Raw genomic sequence first — 25,465 nt, forward strand, 5'->3', positions numbered from 1 at the left:
GGAACAGAAAGACCCGACACAGCTAGCTGTACTCTTAAAAACAATGGGCCTGGTTGATATCTGGCGTAGGCACCATCCGACAGACCGCATATACTCCTTTTTCGACTGTGCACACAAGGTGTTCTCTAGGCTAGATTACCTCCTTGCTCCAGCAGGAGAGATAGGGGAGGTTGAAAGTATAGAATAATTTGCAAAAGGGCTATTTGATCACTCACCATTATGGTTGACGGTGAGAGGGAAAACTCACAGACAGCGGTCGGGGTGGAGACTAAATGCATGGGACCTTAGAGACAAAGCAGTAGCCCAGGAGATAAGAGTGGACTCAGAACTGTACTTTAGTGAAAACGAGGGCACAGTGTCATCTAAGGTAATCTTATGGGAGGCATACAAAACTGTACTCCGGGATAGGGTGCAAAACATAATAGCACACAAGAAGAAGAAAGAGACAAGTGAGGTTGAATCACTGGAATGTAAGCTTATAGATCTGGAGTGGCAGACGGTCCCAGTACAATGATCCACATGTGCTCTGACAGATAGCAATCACTCGCATGGAGTATCAGGCTATCGCTCGACAAAAAGCGAAGGCACAACTGATGACGATGCACCATCGCCTGTATGAGACCAGAGATAGAGCCGGGAGATTACTTGCATGGTTAGGCAGAAAAGATAGGGACTCCAGATGGGTAACAGCCACCCAGGCAGAGGGCGTGACACACACGGGAGCCCAGAGCATAGCAGATACCTTGGCACGATATAACGCAGACTTCTTTAAAGCGAGGGAATTGGCAGAAACCCCTCACATTACTAGCTATCTAAACACAATAACTACACTAACCCTGGCCAGAGAAAACCAAGCAGCCCTCGAAGGTAAGTTAAGCTTAGAAGAAGCCATGACGGCGATAGCTAGGCAAAAATCAGGGAAAACCCCGGGTCCAAAAGGATTGCCAGCGTAGTTTTTTAAGGCGAACGCTGGCTTGCTGGGTCTCCATCTCCTGAAGATGTACCGGGCAGCACGGATGGAAGGGATTCTACCACTAGACCTTCGCTACGCCACAGTAGTAGTGACCCACAAGCCGGGGAAGCCAGCCCTGGATTGCAGGTCATATTGACCTACCTCACTACTGAATATTGAAACCAAAGTACTAGCCACAATTTTAGCCACAAGACTGTTGCCAGTGGTCACCACCCTCATGCATTGCGACCAGTCTGGATTTATACCCAAGAGGGCAACAAGATTTAACTTACATACACTCGCCAATTGGCTTGACACGGTACAGAACAGAACAAACCCACACAGTATTTTATCCTTGGATGCAGAAAAAGCATTCAATGCTGTATATTGGCCATTCTTAAGACAAGTACTATTGAAATTTGGGTTTGGCCCAGATTTTCTGGCCTGGATAGACCTACTATATACTGACCCTAGGGCACGGGTATGTGTAAATGGAGCAATGTCAGCAGACTTCCCAATAAGCTGAGGCACCAGGCAAGGATACCCCCTCTCCCCTTTGCTAGTCACACTGATTGTGGAGTCACTGGCATGCCTGATCCGAAACCACCCAGACATAAGAGGCTTTAGAGATGAACAGGGGATGCTCAGAGATGAGAAAATTTCACTGTACGCAGACGATATATTCTTATAAGTTATCGAACCAGACACAAAACTACCCATTATTCTACAGGTATTTAATGAGTATGGACACCAGGTGGGGTATCAGATAAATTGGTATAAATCCAGCTTATATCCATTAAGGGGGGGGGCTAACTACACTGAGGCTACCCGGACAACTACACGTTGAGAAAGAGGGTTTTCGGTACCTCTGCCTTTATATAGCCAATAACCTAGCAGCAAGTATTGACCAGTATATCAAACAGATACTGAGGGAATTCCCCAATGATGTGGAAAGCTGGAGAAAGCTTCCTTTGACACTGCTAGGTAGAGCAGCAATGTAAAAAATGATCACCCTCCCCCAGCTGCTCTATATCTTTCAAAACACGTACCACAAAATTCCGGAGGAGATTTCCAAGACAATAGATCATGGGACCCGCATACTCCTATGGGATGAGGGACACCCAAGGGTAGTTCTCCAGACTCTGCAACACAGCCAATACCATGGAAGGATAGCGCTCCCGGACATAAGGTCTTACTACTGAGTATCCCATCTGGTGGCTATAAACAAATGGGGACACCTGCCAGGTGACAATCCAGCATACTCCCGAGAGAGGCTTCAATTCCAATCCCAAATACAATTCAATTCAATTCAATCAATCCTGCACACATCTCCACTATATATATATATATATATATATATATATATATATATATATATATATATATATATATATATATTACCTACTGGCGGTCGCCAGTAGGTAGTTATAGTTAGGACCCCTTTTCCATAGGAAAACCTCAACATTCTATTTTGAATAACTTTGGCGCCGGTCGATGAATCCTCGCGAATTTCTCAAAATAGGTGGGGCGCTATGCTCCGCTCCTACCCTGAAAGTCTCGGGGGGATTCGTCAAGCGGGGGCTGAGATAAAAGGGGGGTCCCAAAACACGTTTTTCCCATGCATTTTTCCATAGGACCTTTAGAACGAGCTACAGCCCGAACGGCTGAACAGAATTACTAGAAATTTGGCAGAGAGGTAGTCCCTAGGTCAAGGAAGTGCCTTTTGTAGGTTTGGTGTAAATCTGTTCAGTAGATTCTGAGAAAATAGCCTTTAAATCAATATATATATCTGAGCCCGCTTACCGTACGCTTACCGTACGCTTACCGTAAGCGTACGGTGGCATGCGCGAGCGCGATTCTGATTGGCTCTTAGATCTTAGTAAACATTCGAATCGGCCGAAACCAGGAAGCGGCGTCCGCCATTTTGTCTCTCGCACTGAGTGTTGTTTATCAAACATGAAGGCAAAAAACATGTTACGGGGCTGTTTTGACAACTCCCTCCCACATAGTCATGTTGAGGGAGTCCCCAAACATCCCCCAAGAGCAAAAACGGTTTTATTTTTTTTTCGCCAAATTCGCCGAGTACGCTTACCGTACGCTTACCGTAAGCGTACGGTAAAAAAAAAAAAAAAAAAAAAAACACTATCCACACTTACCCCACCCCCTGTGCTTTTGGTGGCCGTAGGCCACCAAATGTACAGGGCTTATTCTAAGGGAAAAAAACACTATCCACACTTACCCCACCCCCTGTGCTTTTGGTGGCCGAAGGCCTCCAAATGTACAGGGCTTATTGTAAGGGAAAAAAACACTATCCACACTTACCCGACACCCTGTGCTTTTGGTGGCCGTAGGCCACCAAATGTACAGGGCTTATTATAAGGGAAAAAACCACTATCCACACTTACCCCACCCCCTGTGCTTTTGGTGGCCGTAGGCCACCAAATGTACAGGGCTTATTATAAGGGAAAAAAACACTATCCACACTTACCCCACCCCCTGTGCTTTTGGTGGCCGTAGGCCACCAAATGTACAGGGCTTATTATAAGGGAAAAAAACACTATCCACACTTACCCCACCCCCTGTGCTTTTGGTGGCCGTAGGCCACCAAATGTACAGGGCTTATTAATAGGTAAAAAAAACTAAATTTTGGCAACATGAAATTATAAAATCGAAATAAAAAAAACACTATGCACATTGACCCCACCCCCTGTGCTTTTGGTGGCCGAAGGCCACCAAATGTACAGGGCTTATTAAAGTTGATAAAAACCGTGCACGGAACAAACTGCGTTAAGTGGGCGCGCACGCCTCGAATGGCGTAAAGTAACTTAGCATTTAAAAAACCGTACTAATTCACTGAAAAAACCATAGGTTTCACACACGTTATAGTTCGGAATTAGCATTTAAAAAACCTTGCAAATTCACTGAAAAAACCATAGGTTTCACACATGTTATAGTTAGTGGAAATTTTACTGATAAAAAACCAATGAAATTCCCCCGTTATAGTTAGTGCAGGCAACTATAACTCACGCGACCGCAATCTTCTGCTGATGACATATGTGTCTTTATGAAAAAAAAATATTTGTAATATATGTATAGCTAAAAATGTATGGAAGAAGACATGGGCAAATAAGTGTCTAAATACAGTATTAGCATCAGCAGAGGATTGCGGTCGCGTGAGTTATAGTTGCCTGCACTAACTATAACGGGGGAATTTCATTGGTTTTTTATCAGTAAAATTTCCACTAACTATAACATGTGTGAAACCTATGGTTTTTTCAGTGAATATATATATGTATATATATATATATATATATATATATATATATATATATATATATATATATATATATATACATATATATATATAGTGAGGAGGAACACAGCAACTGCTCCCGGCTACCAAATGACAATAGAAGCATAGAAGGCGGTGGAGCGTCAAATGAAACAGGAAATATACAAGAGAGAGCCCATTATGGGAAGGGAAACGCCTGCCAGAAATAGCCAAACTGCATGGTTTCAGATCCTGGGACACGATAGGGATCTCCAGACTTGTTAACCTATTAGAGAAAGGTTCCATGATCTCATTCAGCTCACTACAACGTGAATTTAAGCTGAATGATACCCAAAGGTATGCATATCTACAACTGCAACATACCTGGAGGGCAGGGAAGCTAGATACTTCAGACAGCCCAGAATTCATACCACTAGAGGGCAGATTACTGCAGGGTGAAATACCAGAGAAAACCATCTCATGGCTATATAAAACCCTCATCAACAATATGCCAGTTCACGTCAACAATATACCGAAAACTCATTAACAATGCTCCAGATCCCCTAGTTCCCCTTCGTAGTGCCTGGGTAGACGACGTGGGCAACATAGAAGATGACGATTGGACAGAGGCCCTCCAAGGTCCCAGAGAAATCGCAATCCACACACGACTCAGGCTGATACAACTCAAGATACTCCACCGCTCCTCCTACCCACGTACACTCCTTCATACATGGGGAAAGGCACAAACAGCGCTGTGCGTCAGTGTCTGCCAGCAGGAAGGCCTCTTTTTCATATCCTATGGGAATGTCCCAAGATCAGCTCATTCTGTCAAAGAATTATGATAATAATGTCAAGGGTAACGGGGATGGACGTCCCGATGATTCAGGGGGAGGAAGACTGCCTGCGGCACACTAGACTTTGGCTGGCATTGGCTGCAGGGGTCGCAAAACAAATCATTGCCTGGTGCTGGGGAGCGCCCCTCCCCCTGTCAGCAGCAGAATGGGAAAAGAACTTAGATTGGTGTCCGCGAGCAGAAGAGGTGGTCTAAACAAGTAGGGGGTGTGTGAAAAAATGGTAAAAAATATGGTCTCCATGGAACAGATACAGAAATGCGTAGAGAGGCCAGGGGCGTGTGACATTGTTCCATTTATTCTGTAAAGTATGACAATGTATCTGCAGTTAATTATGTCCTGGTCCTAGATAGAACTGCACATTTAACACCATGCTTATTCTTGTGAAGATAGAGTTTGTCCCATTCCCCTACCTATGTCATACTTTCATTATCAACCAATTGAACCGTGTACATGCATATAAGTTTCATAGGGCCAGATGTACAACTCTATTTTGCATGGGCCATGTACTAATCCAATTATCGAGTCACAATTTCTTTGCGACTCGCTAAATAGGATTAGCAACCTGCTATTAGGTAGGGGCCTTACAAGGGCGCCCTATGTAAGACTGTTTGCGTCCGCAATTACAGTTGCAAAACAGTCGCAGTTTACCACCCTTCTCCGAAGAGTGGTAAAGCACTCACAAATGGGAAGGGGTCCCCAGGGGAAACCTTCCCCTTTGTGAATGCAGGGGAAAATATTTTTTAGGGGCAGGCAGTGGTCCCATGGACCACTACCTGCCCTTAAAAAATTAAACGAAAACGTTTTATTTTCATTTTTTTAAATGCATCCCCTTTCCCTTTAAGGAAAACGGGCTGCATTTAAAAAAACCTGCTTTATTTAAAAGCAGTCCCAGACATGGAGGTCTGCTGAGCCCAGCAGCCACCATACCTGGGTGGGCCAGCCATTCCCAATGGGGTCACAAATTGCGAGTGCCTCATTAATATTCATGAGGCATGCAATTTGCGACCCCATTGGGAATCGCAAACAGTGTCTCAGACAGTTGTACATAGCATTTTGCGACTTGCAAATTGCGACACGCAATTGAGTGCAATTTGCAAGTCGCAAAATGCTATGGTCCTACATCTGGCCCATAATGTACTGTCTTATGAGCTTGTTCAATAAAAAGAATTTTAAAAAAACAATATGCAGATAACCTGAAAGCTCTTAGAGCGCAGTGGGAAACAACCACAGGCGAGATGGAAGATGTAGATTGGGAAGCAGCACTAATGCACCCGAGGGAAGTAGCCATAAAACTTAGGTTACGCTTAATACAATTTAAGATCCTACATAGGGACTAATTTGATATGGTGCGATTGCACAAAATAGGGAGGGCCGGGTCACCAGAATGTATCCGTTGCCAGAGGGAGAACAGGACCAATATTCACACACTATGGGAATGCCACCCTATAAATCTATACTGGAACCAAATAATAGAGGAGATGGGCAGGGTAGTGGAGACACAATTACCAGTAGATCCCAAGTACGTTCTGGTGGGCATCCCCACAGAAGTGGGTCTCCCCCACTACAAACTCTTATGGTGTAACTTAGGGCTGATAGTAGCCACAAGAGATATCGCCAGATACTGGGGGGCTCCAAACCTCCCCGCAGTGGAAGAATGGAAGAAAGGCATGGATCTCTACATGGGGGCATCGAGGGTTATATCAGGCAAGAGGGTGCCCAAGGAAGTTTACAAATATCTGGGGTCCCTGGCTGAGATATTACAGGCTGGAAACAGAGAATGGTATAGAAGACCCCGTGCCAGAAGTGGGGAGACTAGAAAGATAAGATGCAGGACCTCTCGTACCCCCCAACACATGTTATAAATTAGTCTGCAAATGTACCTAGGCAACATCTTCAAGAAAAATAAATACTAGAGAAGGGTTTAAGACTTGCGGTATGTGATGGCGCCCACTAGTGTGTGCGTAGGAGTCTAAAAGCAAAATATCAAACGGTGCAAAAAGGACAGGGGGAAAACAAACCCTAAACCCCCTAAGTAGACCAAGGTCTATAACAATTGAACATGGGATGCCTATGCACACGTTAACAAGTAATACTTTGTAAGTACAAACAGTAGTGGAGAGAACATGAGTTCAAAAAAACACTTGATGAATCCAGTGGAGTGTATCTGTCTTGTTTTAATATGGATCCGTTGCCCAGCCAACACGTGTTTCGTCAGGGTGTGAACCCACGACTTCTTCAGGGCTACAAAAACATATAAGGATACAATGTAGAGACACTAAAGCAGAGGCATAAAATAGTTATTAGCAATGTGAATTACCTGACACTGCGCCTGTGAACAAGCGTAACCGAACCCATGAGACAAAATTTAGTTCCATGATAAGAAAAAGATGGTAAATAAAACAGTAGAAAATAAGTTGTAACTCCACAATCCCGGTGCAAGTCATGATTGTGCAGTAACACACACCTCAAAATGTAATTAATCATATGACCCCGATTACATGTGTACAGTACAAATTTACAACAAAAACATTAAAAATAAACACATGAGCCAAGTTATGGCCACAAAGGACCTTTAAATCTTGTATAGGATCAGCGTTCAACTTGTAAAGGTGAACACTTGAGCTATATCGTATGGACAGGAGTATCGTTGGAACAAATAGATCTATATTGAGTCGTGGTATACAAGAGATTAGGATCTACCATGACTCAATCGGTAGAGAACACAAAAGAGAGAGAACAAGGGAAAAAACAGATGAGTAGAAAAGATAGAGTGAAGTGAATACCAATCCGTCCTATCAGAGGGTGATGAGGAAAACGGAAGTAAATGTTACCTATCAGCTAACGGGGAAAGAACAGATAATCTGAAATCATAAGAGGGGCTGATCCTAATCAATAACACAACATAATCACCACTGCGTAAGAGAGCAAGTTAAAGGTTTGGAAGATAACCGGCTCACCTCTCCGCTGGTTGTAATTCCGTCCCGGCTGTACGGGAAAAGTGAGTAAAGACCCTCTGAATGTATTTAACGGGTAAGTACCCCTTCAGAATAAGGACCTGAAAAGAGGACATAACATCTTCAAGAAAAATGTATCAATAAAAATATTTCAAAAGGAGGCGTGGCCAACCAAGATGGCCAAGTGGATGTAATCCAAGAGGGCTCCGCAGCAAAAGGAACGAAAACCATGGCGGAAATGAACTCCATGCAATTTTAACGGCATGTAAATGTGGTAAAGGGCCACAAGAATACAGGCAGCACCAGCAGCAGCGTGGAATCCCAGACAAAATTGCCGGATGCCACCGGATTGTACCGCAGTATGTGGTGAGCAAGGAGGGCTGGGAGGCAGCGAGTAAGGGCGGGGACTCCCGGAGAACAAACAGAGGCCATGGTGGCGACAGATGGTCCGTCCCCCATCCCCATCATCGCAGACGAGGCATCCAGTGCAGCGGCGAGAGGGCCGACACACCTTGCCGCGGTCTCGCAAGGATCGCAGATGCCTCGCTCGTGCATTGCCAGCCGCGGAGGCGGTCCACCGGATCTAAGGAGCACATACCTGCAGGTGGGAGCTGCAGCAGCCAAGACGACAAGAGTACGGAGACAGCTGCGGGTATGGAGGAGTGGCCCTCCGGGAGGTGACCGGGAGACCAAACTCACCCGAGCCTGAGTTTAAGATGGTGACGGGTTGGGACGAGTAGTGCGGTACACGGTGGTGGGGATACAGGAGCAGCAGCGCCTAATCCCCTCTTGAAGGGCACAAAATGGCCCCACGTGGCCAACTGCCGCTGTGATCCTGGGGGTTATATTACTTTGGTACAAGGAGCCCTCTACGCAGAGAGTGAAGTCATGCGGGGGGAAGGGGCCCACTCCACTCATCAGAGAACTGAGCATGAAGGAGGCAGTCAATTAAAGAGCAGGCAAGAGTGGACCGGTCTGCAGGAATGGTGGATTCAGCGACAGGGGAAATGCCTAGACCGATATGAGAGGCATAGGGTTTAGATCTAAAGAAAGAAAGAGCGGCCTTGAATTGGCTGAGAAAGTGACTGGCCACAGCGAAGAGTCAAGTAGAAGACCTCTGAAGCCGGGGGGGAATGACGGCCTGACAGGGGAATAAGACGGCCCCATTGGTAAAACTGGCTACATACCCCCTAAGGTAACACCCCTGGAGACTGGCGCCGGGCGCTAAGCAGCAGGGGATCCGGCAAGACTGGTGGGGGGGCAAGCAACAGCGTTCCTGGCCTCCCTGGATGGCAACTTGTCACTAGGTGTCAAACGACGGCGAAACAAAATTGAAGGAAATCAGACGGGCCGGCTGGGGGGGGGGGGGGAATGGCCGCATTTCACGGTGCTACTGCTGGGCCACCCATATGCCATCAAAGAAGACCTAGCAAAACAGGGTGTCCAGTTATTTTCCACCAACTGAGGCCCGTCTGGCAACCACAACCAAAGAAGAAGCCATGACCCTGACTAAAGAGGACCTCATTGCCTCACTCCAGGACTTTAAGAAGGAGCTAAGAGAGGAACTGAAAGCTGACATGAATGCCTCTATTGAGAACCTGAGAGCAGATATTAATGGGCATATGGTGGCACTCCAAAATTATGTAGATTCCGTGGGCACAAGAACACTTGACTTAGAAACCAAAGTGAAAGAGCTGGAACAGCAGGCCCTCACCATGAAAGAAGTGGCTCACCTCATGCAAACACAACTCCAGTCTGCCATCCTAAAGTGCAAGGACCTAGAAAACAGGTCTCTTAGGAACAATATACAGGTGAGGAATTTAGCAGAGTCAGTGGATGGCCTCAATCTGGCGGCCTTCATGACAGGACAGTTCGCGGAGCTGTTAAATGATGCGACAATGAAAATAAAATTTGAGTGCATACATTGTGTGGATCCGCAGCACGGGGGCTCATAGAAACGACCCAGAGATGTGTTGGTCAAACTCCATTAATTTCCGGTGAAAGAAGTCATACTGCAAGCGGCGTGCAGGGCAGACAGCATCTCCTTTCAGGGTCTCTCTTGTGAACTATTTCAGGACATCGCACCAGACACGCTGTCCTGACGCTTCCAATTTAAACTGGCAACGGATAAGCTGCGGCAAGAAAAAATTAGATACCAATGGACATACCCGTTCGGTCTAGCATTTGAGATGCACAACAAATCTTGCCATGTTACTGAGTTCAAAGAAGCAGAAGCAGCAAACAGACTGGGAATTCCTCTAGAAGGAGAACAAGCACCAGCCTCCAGCACTGAAGATTTCTCCAGTATCGCCAAACCAGCTAAAGAAAAACGCCAGTGGATTACGCAAAAACCCTCAAGGCAACAGCAAATAAACAACAGAAGAGCGTGAAACCCAGCCGCTGGTGACCGCTTGAGCTGTCTAAAGATTACTGTGGACATTCAGATTCTTCGAACCCTCCTGGGGCACCTAATCAGATAAGCCACAATGGGACATCTGGGCTCTGGTGGGCAGGCTGGTTCAACAATGGGACAACGAGGGACTAGATAATGATCCATGCCCTAGCAGTCCAAATGCAGACATACCTCTATGGGGATTCTAACATAACCTTTTTTGGGCAGAGCCTGTGGTTCATGAGCTCAACATAAAATATACTAAAGTGGAATAGATCACGACCTCCGCAAAACAGCCATCAGGCTGTCACAAACTATACAGCCTGCGTGTCCTGCCCAGTTTGCTTCTCATTATATAATTTTGTCGTTCAGCATCCTCTGATAACGTCCGACAGTGGCCATATTGAAATTTTCCAAATTCAAACCTGATGGGTACACTGAGATCTGGATAAAAATCCCTAAGGAGATCTCATATGCCCTAACACAGAGATATGCCCCACACCTAGAAAATGCAAACAAAAATCAAATCCTTTTGTCAGGGGCAACATTTAAGCAGTGTAGTAAAAAATGGTCTGATCTATACAATAGAGCGCTGATACCCCAAATTGTCACTCTAAAAATATTTATATTTTATTTTGCCATATATATTAAAAACGAGCAAGCCCGATATTCACATATTTCTCATACAAAACAATGCCTCAGTCATAATTCTTCTCTTTTGTTATTATCAACACATCAGATTAACATATCCATCTATTCCATCTTTTGTGCACATATAATCATTTCATTCAAATTCACAATTTGCACTCAATATTTCTCCTGTTTGCGCATATTCGTATGTGTGTATCCTTTCTTTAATTTCTCCTACACATAACAGGATGCCCACAGTATAGCTAATTAAAATAGTGCCGAGGCTGTGTTTCGGCTGTATGCAAAACATTACAGCCTTCATCAGCCCTATTGACCAGTTCCTATTATAATTTGCTTTTAAGGTCAGCAAAATCCCTTAAATCATTCACCAAGATAGTTGTGAGGTCAAAGATAATTCCTCATAGTTCGAACACATACACCCACCTGCCCTTTGAAACTCTGCCTGATCCCACGAACGAGCTAGTATTTCTTTCCAGCATTCGTGCTTGTAGTGCACCCGGAAAGATGGTGCTACTAGGCATCAGGTCTCTTGTCCTTTTTTTGTGAAACCATATGTTTTTACCCCATCTCTTTTTCTAGATCTAACGTTGTGCTGATCTCAATAATTAGTATTCTTTTGGGTAAAATGAATATCTTACAGGACCCTCTTACAAGTTTCAACAGCATGCATCTCAACATCCCAAGGCAGCGCTGTCTTGAGTATAGCCCAAACTGTGTCTTCTCTTCTACATATTACATAATTCAAGAGCCGCCTGCTTCATCTTGTCTCTCATGATGCCTATTCAACTCTGGTGGCAGAATGTAAGAGTGTTGTGATGTACGCTATTAAAACTTGTAAGATGGTCCTGTATGTCTATGTCTCAAAATGCTAGGAGGTTAGGGGTGATCATTGATTTTCAACATGTTTGATACTGTTGAGGGTGATAGGAGACATGTCAGTCTGTCGGAGGACTGCACAGGGTGCCAGGACTATTGTTCAGGTGCAGGTCATTTATCCCACAGGTTCATGCCTCCTATATTAGAGTCATACATTCGGTTTTAGGTACTAGTATGACACCAGTATCTATATTCCTCCAGTTTGAAAATCACATATTAGTAGGACATTTCTATGCTTCCACAGTATGATAGAACACTAATTCATTAGTTAATTCACTATTGTCAGGCTAAGAACTACTTTGTTGTTGTGGAAAGCATCATTGTCATTCTGGAGCACTGGCCAGGCATGTGCAGCACCATCATCAATTCTGAAGCCACTATGTGTAACAGACCACTGTATGCAATCATCTGCTTTGCGCTAATTTAGTCAGCCTCATTGATAATCATGTTGGAGTCCACATTGTCCATGTATGGTCAGCACCATTTAAGTGGCTGCAGCATTGCCAAATTGTGATTCACCATAGCTCCCAACGGCCCTGTTCCCCTTCTCTCTCCTCTTTCGGCTACTCAGAGGAAGCTTGCGTTGCAGAAGGTACCATGGGCTGCAGGGCGAAGCTGCAATCAGGAGCAGCTGAAGGCGGTGTCCCCCCAAAACTGTCCTCCTGCATAACATACTGCAGTAGAGATAGACAGAAGCCTGCCCTAGTGCCTTTCTCTCTTCCTTCTGTTTCTTCTATTGAAAGGAAGTAACTTTCAGACCCTCACTTCCGCATTCACATGTTTTTTGTATTTTTTGTTGTTGCACTTTTATATAGCGGGAACTCGACCCGAAGGTACTAGAGCGCTTTACTTGAGCACCAGGTACATTACATAAGGTCACATTAATTTTAGGTAGGCACTGGGAGATTAAGTTATTTGCCCAGAGTCACAGGATGTTGAGTCAACGTGGAGACTCGAACCTGGTTCCCCATTTCAAGTCTGCAGCTCTGGCCGTTATGCCACATCCTTTCCTTGTGTTCACCTGGGGAGTAATCCTCTACAGGTGTGTGTACGCACAGGTACGGTAGCATTGTTTTATATTTAGGTTTCTAGTTTCCCCAGCCCTGGAAAACATGCTGTTGCTAAAAGTGTTCTGCTTTGGGCTAGGGCACCAAAAGTGCTGCTCAACCAGATGGTAGCAATAGCTGAGGCTACAATGAGGCAATTGGGCTTTCTACCCGCCCACTGGGACCATGACAGTTCAACCCACCCTGAAAGCAGCTGTTGGACAGGCCACACGAAGGGCTTGCTCCCTCCCCGCACGACAGGGCCCGAGCTCCGGCCCACCAGGCATAACCCACGAAAAGCACCCGTACCCCGTCTCCCGACGGATCTTCTGCCCTCGGACCTCTACTCATCACGGGGCCCAGCCCCACCGGCTTCCCCGGCCGGTTCAAGCCGCCATCTTGGGCCCTGCACCACGAGGCCGCGTGGCCTCGCCCCGACCCTAACCCCGGGCCTGACCGGCCCCGACATCCCGGCACCACCATCCACCCAGGAGGTGAGCGGACCACTTGGCAGGTCAATGGGAGGACGAAGTGTCAAGAGCTCTTCCCCCGCCAGGTGCCGATCGCCCCCAGCTCCCCCAGGCGCTGGCTCCACCCCCTGCTGGGTGTCTGGACACCTTCATCCCGGGCCCTCCGACCTCCAAGTGCGAGGGTCCGGACATCAAAGAGCGCCTGCCCTATAACTGGGGCAACTCCGGAGCAGGAAGGCAGTTGTATCCTGGAGTCGAGAGACACCGAGAGAACTCAGCCTTGACGGACTACTGGCGCTGCCGTAGCCCGCTCTTGTGAACCGTCGTCCTGCCTGCTGGCGCTGCCGCGGCCTTCTACAACATCCATCCTCGTCGGGACCTGCTGGCGCTGCCGCGGCCCGTTGTAACGACCATCCTCACCGGGACCTGCTGGCGCTGCCGCGGACCGTACATCGACCATCTTTCCGGGACCTGCTGGCGCTGCCGCGGCCCGTTGTAATGACCAACCTCACCGGGACCTGCTGGCGCTGCCGCGGACCGTACATCGACCATCGTTCCGGGACCTGCTGGCGCTGCCGCGGCCCGCACCAACTAAGCTCGAGGATTGTGAGCTAATCATCATCTCATCCAAACTACCTGACTGGTAGACAGACTGTCCCGCTACCCCTTACCCTGCTTTGAGAGACTTGAATCGAGGGGACCCCTGAGTCCAGACCTCCTTGTACCATTCAACCGTACCTTAAGAAGTGCTTATAAAGAACACTGAACCTTATCCGTGTGTGGTATCTGTCTGTGGGGGGGAAGTTACTTATCTGTACGATCGCTGGAGACGGCTCTCCCCGGAGACCTCTCCTCCTGACCCCGGCCGACCCTCCCGGTCCGTCTATCCTTTCTAACATTGGTGGCCAGCGGCGCGATCCGAATCAACGCGTAATCGTACAGAGAGTAGCTCACCCCACGACAACAACACGATGTCAGCCAAAGATAGCAACTCCACCGAGAAATTCCAAATGGAGAAATTAGAAGAATACAACCACCGCGAACTGAGACAATTCTGCATAGAACTTGGCATTGCTACCACCGGCCTGAGTACCAAAGAGGATCTAAAGCACGCCCTAGAGTCGTGGGCAGAAACTGGGGTCGCCGGACCCTCCGACCAAAGCAGCATCACACCAGAGGGGAACGCCACGGCTCCCGAGGAGCGGGGAACGGGCCTCTCGCAGGAGGAGATCCGAGAAAGAGAAAGAACCAGATTGCACGAGTTGGAAATGGCACGACTCAAGATGGATGGGGAACTCAAGTTAGCTGAACAGAAACTCAACCTCGAGCACATGCGGCTCCGAGATGAACGAGAAGAGAAGCAGAGACAGAGAGAGCTGGAGGAGAAAAAAATAACGCTCGAGCACGAGCGCAAACTGGCGGAAATAGAACTTCGGAAACAGAATAAAGAACTGGGGGTGCCTGAGCGACCACACACCCCGGGGCCAATCGAGAAAAAAGTCCACATCCCCAAGGATGTTGTCCGCGAGTATGTCCGAGAAGACGACATACAACAGTGGTTTAAAGCCTACGAGATCGCCATGACCTCCCACCGGATCGACCGGAGTGATTGGGGAGCCGGACTCTGGGGGAGGTTTATCAACGAGGGGCGCGATGCCCTACTGCAGCTCCCAGATCACCAAATGTCGTCCTACGACCACATGAAGGCTGCCCTCCTCACCCGCTACGGCCTCACACCCGAGATGTACCGCCAGAGGTTCAGAGATTGCACCCGGATCCCAGGTACAACTTGGGTAGAATACGTGAACTATTTCAGCCGTGCCTTCGAGGGTTGGATAAAGGGGAGCCAGGTCACCACCTACGAACAACTCTTTAACCTGATGGTATGGGAGCACCTGTCGAACAACTGCTTCGTCGAGCTCAGGCAGCACCTCCTCGACAGTAAGCTGACTGACCCCCGGCAGCTCGCCGCCGAAGCTGACCGATGGGAAAGCACCCAAGTGGGCCGGAGGGGGCCACACGAACAGAACAGAAACAACCAAGGCCAGCACCGTCCTCGGGGAGGAGGAGGGGGCCAGGGGTGAGGGAGAGACGCCTTGCCCACAACACCCGTGGCCAGCACCCCGGCTCCGGCCGGTCGGGGCAACCCCCCGTGGCGTCCTGGGGTCCGAGCCAACGTCACGTGCCACCGATGCCAGCGAGTCGGCCACTACGCCAATGACCCGAGCTGCCCGCAGAACCAAACACCCAAGCCCCGCCAGGTAGCTGCCGCCGCCCTGGGGGAAGAGCGATCATTGGAGGAACCAGAGGAGTATGAGCCGGCCCAGCAAGAGTGGGAACCGGCCGCCATGGTCCTGGCGTGCTTAGGGGGAAGAGACATGGTCCCGCGGGCTCCCCTACCCGCTAACACCAGGAAATACGGTCAGTGGGTGACCATTAATGGACAGCGAGCCGAGGCCTTGCGTGACACAGGCGCCAGTGTGACGGCCGTCCGCTGTCACCTGGTGAAGCCCGAGCAGATCCTGCCGAACATTCTCTGCCCCGTCCGCTCGGCAGACAACTCTGAAAGTATGTGTCAAATGGCCTGCGTTCCATTCGAATGGGGAGGGGTCTCCGGCCTGTTGAAGGTGACGGTCCGGGACGATGCCCCCGTGGACTGCCTCCTGGGAAATGACCTCGAGAGTTCCCCGTGGGCCACCGTTGAGAGAAGAGAGCACCTGGGGATGCTGGGCCTCCCGGACTGGGCCTGCATAACCACCCGGTCCATGGCCGCCCGTGCCGTCCCTCGATCAGAAGAACCAGAATGGCCAGCACCTCCGCCCCCAGTCGCCCCAGTAGAAGACAACGACGAGGCCAGCCTCCCAGACCCGACGGCCGAAGGGGACGCGCAACCCCAGGACCTTCCTGACCTGGCTCAGTGGCGTCAAGAGGGGGGGCCCACCCAAGCACAGTTCCGCCAGGAACAAAAGACCTGTCCCTCCCTCGAGGGACTCCGCCAACAAGCCAGCGCCCAGAACGCAGGGGACTCCACCGGAACTCACTGGGTCTACTGGGATAACGACCTGCTATACAGCGAGCAAAGAATCGCCGAGCTGGGGGCCGGTCGAGTACTGGTGGTACCTCTCCGCTTCAGAGACTTTCTGCTCAACCTGGCCCACGATGTCCCCCTGGCTGGACACCTGGGCCAAGATAAAACGTACAGCCGCCTAGTGACCCACTTTTTCTGGCCGAAGATGAGGAATGACGTCCTGAACCACTGCCGATCTTGCCCCACATGCCAAGCCAGCGGGAAGAGTGGTCGGAAGCTGAAAGCCCCTCTGCAACCCTTCCCTGTGGTCACCACCCCGTTCGAGAGGGTGGGGATAGACATCGTGGGGCCTCTGGACCCCCGCACGGCACAAGGACACAGGTTCATCTTAGTACTGGTGGACCATGCCACCCGCTACCCCGAGGCAGTGCCCCTACGGACCGTGACAGCTCCGGTGGTTGGCCGGGCCCTAATGGGGATCTTCTCCCGGGTAGGCTTCCCCCGAGAAGTCGTCAGCGACCGAGGCACGAACTTTATATCCAAATACATGAAGTCCCTCTGGCAACAATGCGGGGTCACCTACAGATTCACGACCCCCTATCACCCCCAAGGGAACGGACTAGTGGAGCGTTTTAACCGCACCCTCAAGGGGATGATTGGGGGATTGGAAGAGCCCCTCCGTCGCCAGTGGGATGTACTACTCCCGTGCCTCCTCTTCGCCTACCGCGAAGTTCCCCAGAAGTCCCTCGGTTTTAGCCCTTTCGAACTCCTGTACGGGCACCCTGTGCGAGGGCCCCTCAGCCTAGTAAAAGAAGGTTGGGAGATGGCCCCCCTAAAGACCCCTCCAGACGTCTTCAAATACCTCCTGGCCCTACGCAATCAGACCCGGCGCTTCAGAGAGATGGCCAAGGCGAACCTCGAGGCCAGCCAGGAGGACATGAAGAGGTGGTATGATCACAATGCCTCCTCCGTTGAGTTCGAGCCTGGACAACAAGTATGGGTGATGTCCCCCACCGAACCATGTGCCTTGCAAGATAAGTGGACGGGGCCCTTCAAAGTGGTCGAGCGCAAAAGCCCCGTCACTTACCTCATCGACCTGGGGACCTCCCGGAACCCCCTTCGGGTCCTCCACACCAACCGACTCAAACCACACTTTGTGCGCTCAGAACTCAGCCTCCTGATGGCTACGGACAGTGGGGCAGAGGAAGACTCCGAACCCCTCCCGGATCTTCTGAAGACTCAGGAGAATGACGGCTCCGTAGACGGGGTCCGGCTCTCTGACACCCTCACTTCGGAGCAACGCCAGGGCTGCCGGAACCTCCTGCTGCAGTTCGCTACCCTGTTCTCCCTCACCCCCGGGGTCACCCCTTGGTGTTTGCACGACGTGGACACCGGGGACAGTCCCCCTGTCCGACACCGGGCCTACCGCGTACCAGATCGGGTACGGGCCTGCATACAGGAGGAGGTGGCCAAGATGCTCACAATCGGGGTCATCGAGCCCTCGGACAGTCCCTGGGCCAGTCCGGTTGTATTGGTCCCCAAAGCCGCTGCCCCCGGCACCGCACCTGAACTGAGATTCTGCGTCGACTACCGGGGCTTGAACGCTGTCACCCGGACCGACGCTCATCCGATCCCCCGAGCAGACGAGCTGATCGACCGGCTGGGGGCCGCCCGCTACCTCAGTATCTTCGACCTAACAGCGGGCTACTGGCAGATCGGCCTCACACCCAGGGCTCAGGAACGGTCAGCCTTCTCTACCCCCGATGGCCACTACCAATTCAAGGTCATGCCCTTCGGCATGAAGAATGCCCCCGCCACGTTTCAACGCCTCGTGAACCAGGTCTTGGAGGGGCTCGAAGAGTTCAGCGCTGCCTACCTGGACGATATCGCTGTATACAGCCACCACTGGCCCGACCACCTCCGTCACCTCCAAGAGGTCCTACAGGCCCTCCAGCGGGCCGGCCTCACAATTAAGGCCGGCAAGTGCCAAATTGGCCAAGGGTCTGTGACCTACCTTGGGCACCAAGTGGGAAGCGGGCTGGTGGCCCCGCTACAACTTAAGATTGCTGCCATCCAGTCCTGGCAGCCCCCCGTCACCCAGACCGAGGTCCGAGCCTTCTTGGGGCTCACCGGCTACTACCGGCGGTTCGTGAAGGACTACGGCAGCCTCGTGGGGCCCCTCACGGGTCTCACGTCCAAGAACCAGCCGAAGCGGATTAACTGGACCCCCGATTGTCAAGCGGCCTTCGAGAAGCTGAAGGCCGCTCTATGCACCGCCCCTGTGCTCCAGGCCCCCGATTACAGTCGGGAATTCATGGTACAGACCGACGCCTCCGACCACGGCATCGGAGCTCTCCTTTCTCAGTTAAACCCCGAAGGTCATGACCAGCCGGTGGCCTTCATCAGTCGACGTCTCCTGGCCCGAGAACAGCGCTGGAGCACCATCGAGAGGGAGGCCTTCGCAGTGGTGTGGGCCCTCAAAAAGCTCCGGCCCTATCTCTTCGGTACCCACTTCCGGGTACAAACCGACCATCGACCCCTGCAGTGGCTGATGCAGATGCGGGGGGAGAACCCAAAACTCTTGCGCTGGTCCATTTCCCTGCAGGGAATGGACTTCACTGTGGAGCACCGACCAGGCCAAGACCACGCCAACGCGGATGGCCTGTCCCGCTTTTTCCGCCTCGACGAAGAGAGTCCCCAAGGAGATGGGTGACTCTCCCCGTCTTCAGCTGGGGGGGACGCATGTTGGACAGGCCACACGAAGGGCTTGCTCCCTCCCCGCACGACAGGGCCCGAGCTCCGGCCCACCAGGCATAACCCACGAAAAGCACCCGTACCCCGTCTCCCGACGGATCTTCTGCCCTCGGACCTCTACTCATCACGGGGCCCAGCCCCACCGGCTTCCCCGGCCGGTTCAAGCCGCCATCTTGGGCCCTGCACCACGAGGCCGCGTGGCCTCGCCCCGACCCTAACCCCGGGCCTGACCGGCCCCGACATCCCGGCACCACCATCCACCCAGGAGGTGAGCGGACCACTTGGCAGGTCAATGGGAGGACGAAGTGTCAAGAGCTCTTCCCCCGCCAGGTGCCGATCGCCCCCAGCTCCCCCAGGCGCTGGCTCCACCCCCTGCTGGGTGCCTGGACACCTTCATCCCGGGCCCTCCGACCTCCAAGTGCGAGGGTCCGGACATCAAAGAGCGCCTGCCCTATAACTGGGGCAACTCCGGAGCAGGAAGGCAGTTGTATCCTGGAGTCGAGAGACACCGAGAGAACTCAGCCTTGACGGACTACTGGCGCTGCCGTAGCCCGCTCTTGTGAACCGTCGTCCTGCCTGCTGGCGCTGCCGCGGCCTTCTACAACATCCATCCTCGTCGGGACCTGCTGGCGCTGCCGCGGCCCGTTGTAACGACCATCCTCACCGGGACCTGCTGGCGCTGCCGCGGACCGTACATCGACCATCTTTCCGGGACCTGCTGGCGCTGCCGCGGCCCGTTGTAACGACCAACCTCACCGGGACCTGCTGGCGCTGCCGCGGACCGTACATCGACCATCGTTCCGGGACCTGCTGGCGCTGCCGCGGCCCGCACCAACTAAGCTCGAGGATTGTGAGCTAATCATCATCTCATCCAAACTACCTGACTGGTAGACAGACTGTCCCGCTACCCCTTACCCTGCTTTGAGAGACTTGAATCGAGGGGACCCCTGAGTCCAGACCTCCTTGTACCATTCAACCGTACCTTAAGAAGTGCTTATAAAGAACACTGAACCTTATCCGTGTGTGGTATCTGTCTGTGGGGGGGAAGTTACTTATCTGTACGATCGCTGGAGACGGCTCTCCCCGGAGACCTCTCCTCCTGACCCCGGCCGACCCTCCCGGTCCGTCTATCCTTTCTAACAGCAGCCTTCTAGCCAGCAGCCTACCAAAAAAATACCAGTGTCCGGATTGCCAGACCAGCTCTCTGGCTATAAATGAGGTGTCTTGTAAAGTCTCTCCACTGATTATGGCATTGAGCATCAATTTATACTTGATCACATACTAACTGTCTGCCAATTTAAGACTGATTAATGCTGGGAATGACTCTCACTTACAACGTCATTTAGTTCCATATAAGTTAACCATAAACTGTAAAGAGAAAAACCTGATTACAAATGTCTTGCTTCTTGCAATGGAATTAAAATATCAAGACTTTTCTACCAGGCCACTGCTATCAAGAATACACTTTAGATGGATTGCTGATTGCTCCTCTATTAATAATTACAATTTGGGAAATCATTTAGAACACCCTTGTCTTTAAAAGTGAAGTTTGCGGATGTGTTCACAGTATTGTTTGTGGTGGGTCGACAATCTGCTTTGAGCGTACTGTTAATGAACCCTGTTCCTAGCCTTAACATTATCTAACATGCCAACAAGCCCTATCAGTTTCTGTTTCATGTCCTTGCGCCACACTTTCAATTACTTTAGAATCTAGGCTCGCAACAGTAGTCTATGCAAGTGGTTCTTAACCTGTGGTCTGGTGGCCACTGGAAGTCTGCGAGATTAGAAAATTAAATAATGTTAACATATTCATAAGGTGTGTTTAATCAAAGAAACAAATTGCAAAACTGAAACTTTTAAAACATTCTGTAAATGTGAAGTCATTTGAAATTGGATACTAGAAATTAATTTAGTATCCTCAGATTGATTCATAGGAACAGTGCAAGAGCATCAAACAGAATAGAATATGGAGGATGGGTGAACTGAATTTAGAAAAGCTCCAACCCTCCCATTAAAATTAAAATGTTGATTTTTGATATTTGTTTGTGAAGTATATGAAATATTTAATCATATGTGTATTGGTTTGATGGATAACTGTTTCCATAATTACTGGTGTTATTTTGCTGATCAAATCATCGAAATTGTTTAAGCTGAGGTCCCTCAAGGGGGGGTCCCCGGATTCCAGCAATGATTAAGTGGGGCTCCACAGTAGTCAAAAGGTTAAGAGCCACCAGTCTATACCATCTGATTACCTAAGGCACTGATAAACTGTGCACATTTGGATTTTATTATGTAAGTGTGCTCTAGGAATGGTTTCTTTTAATTTTAGTGATGGGCTGCTGGTGGCCTTACTATACTCTGACTATCACTACTATTCATGTTTGTAATGTGTACCCCTGGTCTCCGAAGACTTTGGGCGGTCATAAAGTCCAAGGCGATCATCACATTTATCCTGCACAACATATGAAAGCTAAACCAGATTTGGAACATGAGTCATTGTGATGTTCAGAGATTTAATTTCTATTTGCTTTTCCTATTCTAGTCCAGTTCCGGGTTGTTGCTTTGAATGAAGGATTCCTTCCTGTGAACGAAACGGTAAGCAAATGAATTGGCATTAGAGTAGACCTTGATAAAATAATTCTGTAGCATTTATATACTCGACCTAAATTTATTTGTGTACATTTGAACTTTCAAGTTTCTAAAGTGTCAACTTTTTGAGAATACAAATGCGGTTACCTTTCACATGAACACTGTCACAATTAGCAAGCAAATGAAAATGCAGAGGTTATTGCAGTGGCAATTCCTACTTTTTAGGTTGAAGCCTACCAGACAGCGCAGTAGTCTGATTTGCTAACAACATCTTGGGGACATTCGGAAAGTCTCCCTGGGAATTAATTCTGCCCTTTGGCTTTGTGGTTTGTAACTCACATTTGCTTGCTTTCTATTTGCTAGCTCTATGGGCCTGATTACCATGTCAGGCGGATGCACCGTTGTGGAGTGGAACCACCAGACCATGGGTCGGCAGTTCCAACTGCACAATTTGGATGCAGCCGCCCTGTGAGCGGTCGGAAACATCAATTTTGCAATGGCAGCTTGTGCTGGTGGGCAGAAAAGGCCCGCAGCATAAGATGCAATTGAAAAGTTGAAGTTTTTAAACATCCCTGCACCTTGTGGCAGGCACCATGCGGTGCCTGCCACATGGTGCAGAGATTTCAGGCTCTATAGTGGGGTCGCGGAGGGAAAGGGTCCCTGCTAGGGGCCCCCAAAGTAACTTTCCGACAGCCTTTACGCCATCATTATGAGATTATGTGTGTTTCCGATGCTCTGACGGGAAGTGCAGGAGACGGACACTCCACCCGATGCCTACAATGCGGCGGGTGGACCACAAAGGCAGATGTTGGGCGGACCGCAACCGATGGTTGGTCGGTTGCGGTCCGCCCAAAATCTTAATCGGGCACTGTTTGTTTTAGGCTGCCCAACTTGAGGTCACCCCTTCCATTGCCCCGACCCTATTTACTGTGTTCTTTCACCAGTTCTGGATTTCTGTAAACAGGCCTTTAAATCTTGTTCTTATATTGTCACATTTTCTGTGCATTCAGAGGCAGAGGACAAATGTCAGGCTCTGTCTTCAAGGGAGCTTGATGTTTTCTTTTCTTTCTATGACTTCAAAGTGAGAGGATTTATGTGACAATCATGCTGGCTACTGGGCTTGTGCTTGCGGAAGGCTGTACTATGTTATTTTTTTTAGCACACAACAAAATTTAAATGTCTGTAATTGAACTGCGCAGATATTTGAGAACCTATCACATTTAGAAAAGCACAAATAAAGCACATGTTTTGGTAATTCTGAAGTGTGGTGGAAACAAATATTTTAATACGATCAAAACAAATCAATATGCTAGGTGATAACATTTCCACACATTATCGTTTGTGCGCTGTGTACTTTTATCAATAAACATGTATGTCTGTGCAAATGTAATGGTCATTTCAATTGAAGATGTGCTGTATGTAATGTCAGTGTGCTACCACACCATGCATACTCCACTTTACCCCACTCCACTCTAATACGCACTACGCTACTCCTTTCCATGCCACTCCACACTGTGTCACTGAACTCTACTGTGCACCACTCCACTCTAAGCCACTTCATTCTACGCATCTCTACTCTACATCACTCTACTCTATGCCAATGCACTCTACCCTACACAACTCTACTATGCACCACTTCACTCTTCGCCACTGCACTCTACAACACTCCACTCTGCAACTCTGCACTCTGTGCCCTTGCACTCTACACTGTACCACTCTACTCTACGCTAGAGCACTCTATTGCAATCCACTCTATACTCTGCACTCTACACCACTCTAATCCACTCTGCACTCTACACCACTCTACTCTACCATGCACCACTCCACTCTGCTCTTAAACAATCAACTCTGCGTAACTACACCCTACACCACTATACTCTATTCCACAACAATCTACGCCACTGCACTCTAATCTGCATCACTTCACTCTACGCCACTTCACTTTACTCGCTATCACTGAACTCTCCACCACTAAACTCTACCCCACTCTTCCCTGCACCACTGCACTCTATGACACTCCACCCTACACCACTCTCCTGCACTCTATCCAATGCACTTTATGCCACTACACTACTGTACTCTGCATCGCTCCACTCTACGCCACTGCACTTTAAGCCACTCTAATCTACTCTGTGACACTGCATTCAACGACTCTACGTTCGAATCTGAAACAATCTGCTCTATGCCACTTCACGCTACACCACTTTATTCCACTTTACTCCTCTGCAATCTACCCTGTGCCACTCCACTACACTCTACGTCGCTGCACTCTAAGCCAATGCACTCTACACCACTTTACTCAAAACCAATACACTCAATGGCAATGTACTCTGCACCACTGCACTGTACACCACTATACTCTACTCTACACCACTGCACTCTTCACCATTTCACTCTACCACTTTACTCTACACCACTGCACTCTACACCACTGCCTCAACACCACTGCACTCTGCAACACTGTACTCTCCGCCACAAGATGCCTATGAGCTTCCTTGCCATTCTTTCTGAAAATATCTGTAAATTAGGGACTATTTGCTGTGAATATATGTATGATATTGAAGGCTTGGAACTCCCTTCATACTATTTTAAACGTAATGTAAAACCTACTATTAGTATGACTTATCAAGGGGGTTCACAGCTAGCTGCAGAGGACACTTCGCTATTAGCTGTGAAGTGGCGTAGGCTCCTTTCATTTAAGGTCTCAGCTGTCGAGATTTAGATGGCCTTAGATTTATTAGCAAAAACCAAAGGAAATGATGGACGGAGTGTTGAACATTGCAAGCACTCACCCCCAGTCAACTGATCTGGGTTTAATCCATCACAGTTCTTTAGCCCACTCTGCCACCCCAGTTCAGACATGGCCATATGCAAATCAGTCTGACCCTGTGCCTCATGGGAACAGTCTAGCCCGAACTGCCAAGCCATGTCTTCCCTGGACCGGAAACAAGCTTCCTAGGACCGGTTTCTGGCATTTCAGCCGTCTTCAGCCAGGCTTGCTTGAATCCAGTGGCAAAGTGAGCAAGGGACTCACGTCTGAGCATACCCTGCCAACTTATGGTGAACAAAGCAAAAACCAAAAGAAATGATGGACGGAGTGTTGAACATTGCAAGCACTCACCCCCAGTCAACTGATCTGGGTTTAATCCATCACCGTTCTTTAGCCCACTCTGCCACCCCAGTTCAGACATGGCCATATGCAAATCAGTCTGACCCTGTGCCTCATGGGAACAGTCCAGCCCGAACTGCCAAGCCATGTCTTCCCTGGACCAGAAACAAGCTTCCTAGGACCGGTTTCTGGCATTTCAGCCGTCTTCAGCCAGGCTTGCTTGAATCCAGTAGCAAAGTGAGAAAGGGACTCACGTCTGAGCATACCCTGCCAACTTATGGCGAACAAAGCAAAAACCAAAGGAAATGATGGACGGAGTGTTGAACATTGCAAGCACTCACCCCCAGTCAACTGATCTGGGTTTAATCCATCACCGTTCTTTAGCCCACTCTGCCACCCCAGTTCAGACATGGCCATATGCAAATCAGTCTGACCCTGTGCCTCATGTGAACAGTCCAGCCCGAACTGCCAAGCCATGTCTTCCCTGGACCGGAAACAAGCTTCCTAGGACCGGTTTCT

The 25,465-nt window shown here is 49.5% G+C and overlaps 1 protein-coding gene across 1 annotated transcript in view; it reads left to right on the forward strand.

The window, feature by feature from the left end:
- The window catches only part of LOC146861876 (alpha-2-macroglobulin-like), a 1,085,963-nt gene that overhangs the window by 97,208 nt on the left and 963,290 nt on the right, over window positions 1-25,465 (forward strand). The window contains exon 4 of the mRNA XM_085641046.1: window positions 21,791-21,843. Within this exon, the coding sequence (XP_085497172.1) occupies window positions 21,791-21,843 (53 nt within the window). The remainder of the gene's footprint in view (window positions 1-21,790; window positions 21,844-25,465) is intronic.

This window comes from Triturus cristatus, chromosome 2_2, assembly GCF_964204655.1.
Source record: "Triturus cristatus chromosome 2_2, aTriCri1.1, whole genome shotgun sequence".
Classification (NCBI taxonomy): domain Eukaryota; kingdom Metazoa; phylum Chordata; class Amphibia; order Caudata; family Salamandridae; genus Triturus; species Triturus cristatus.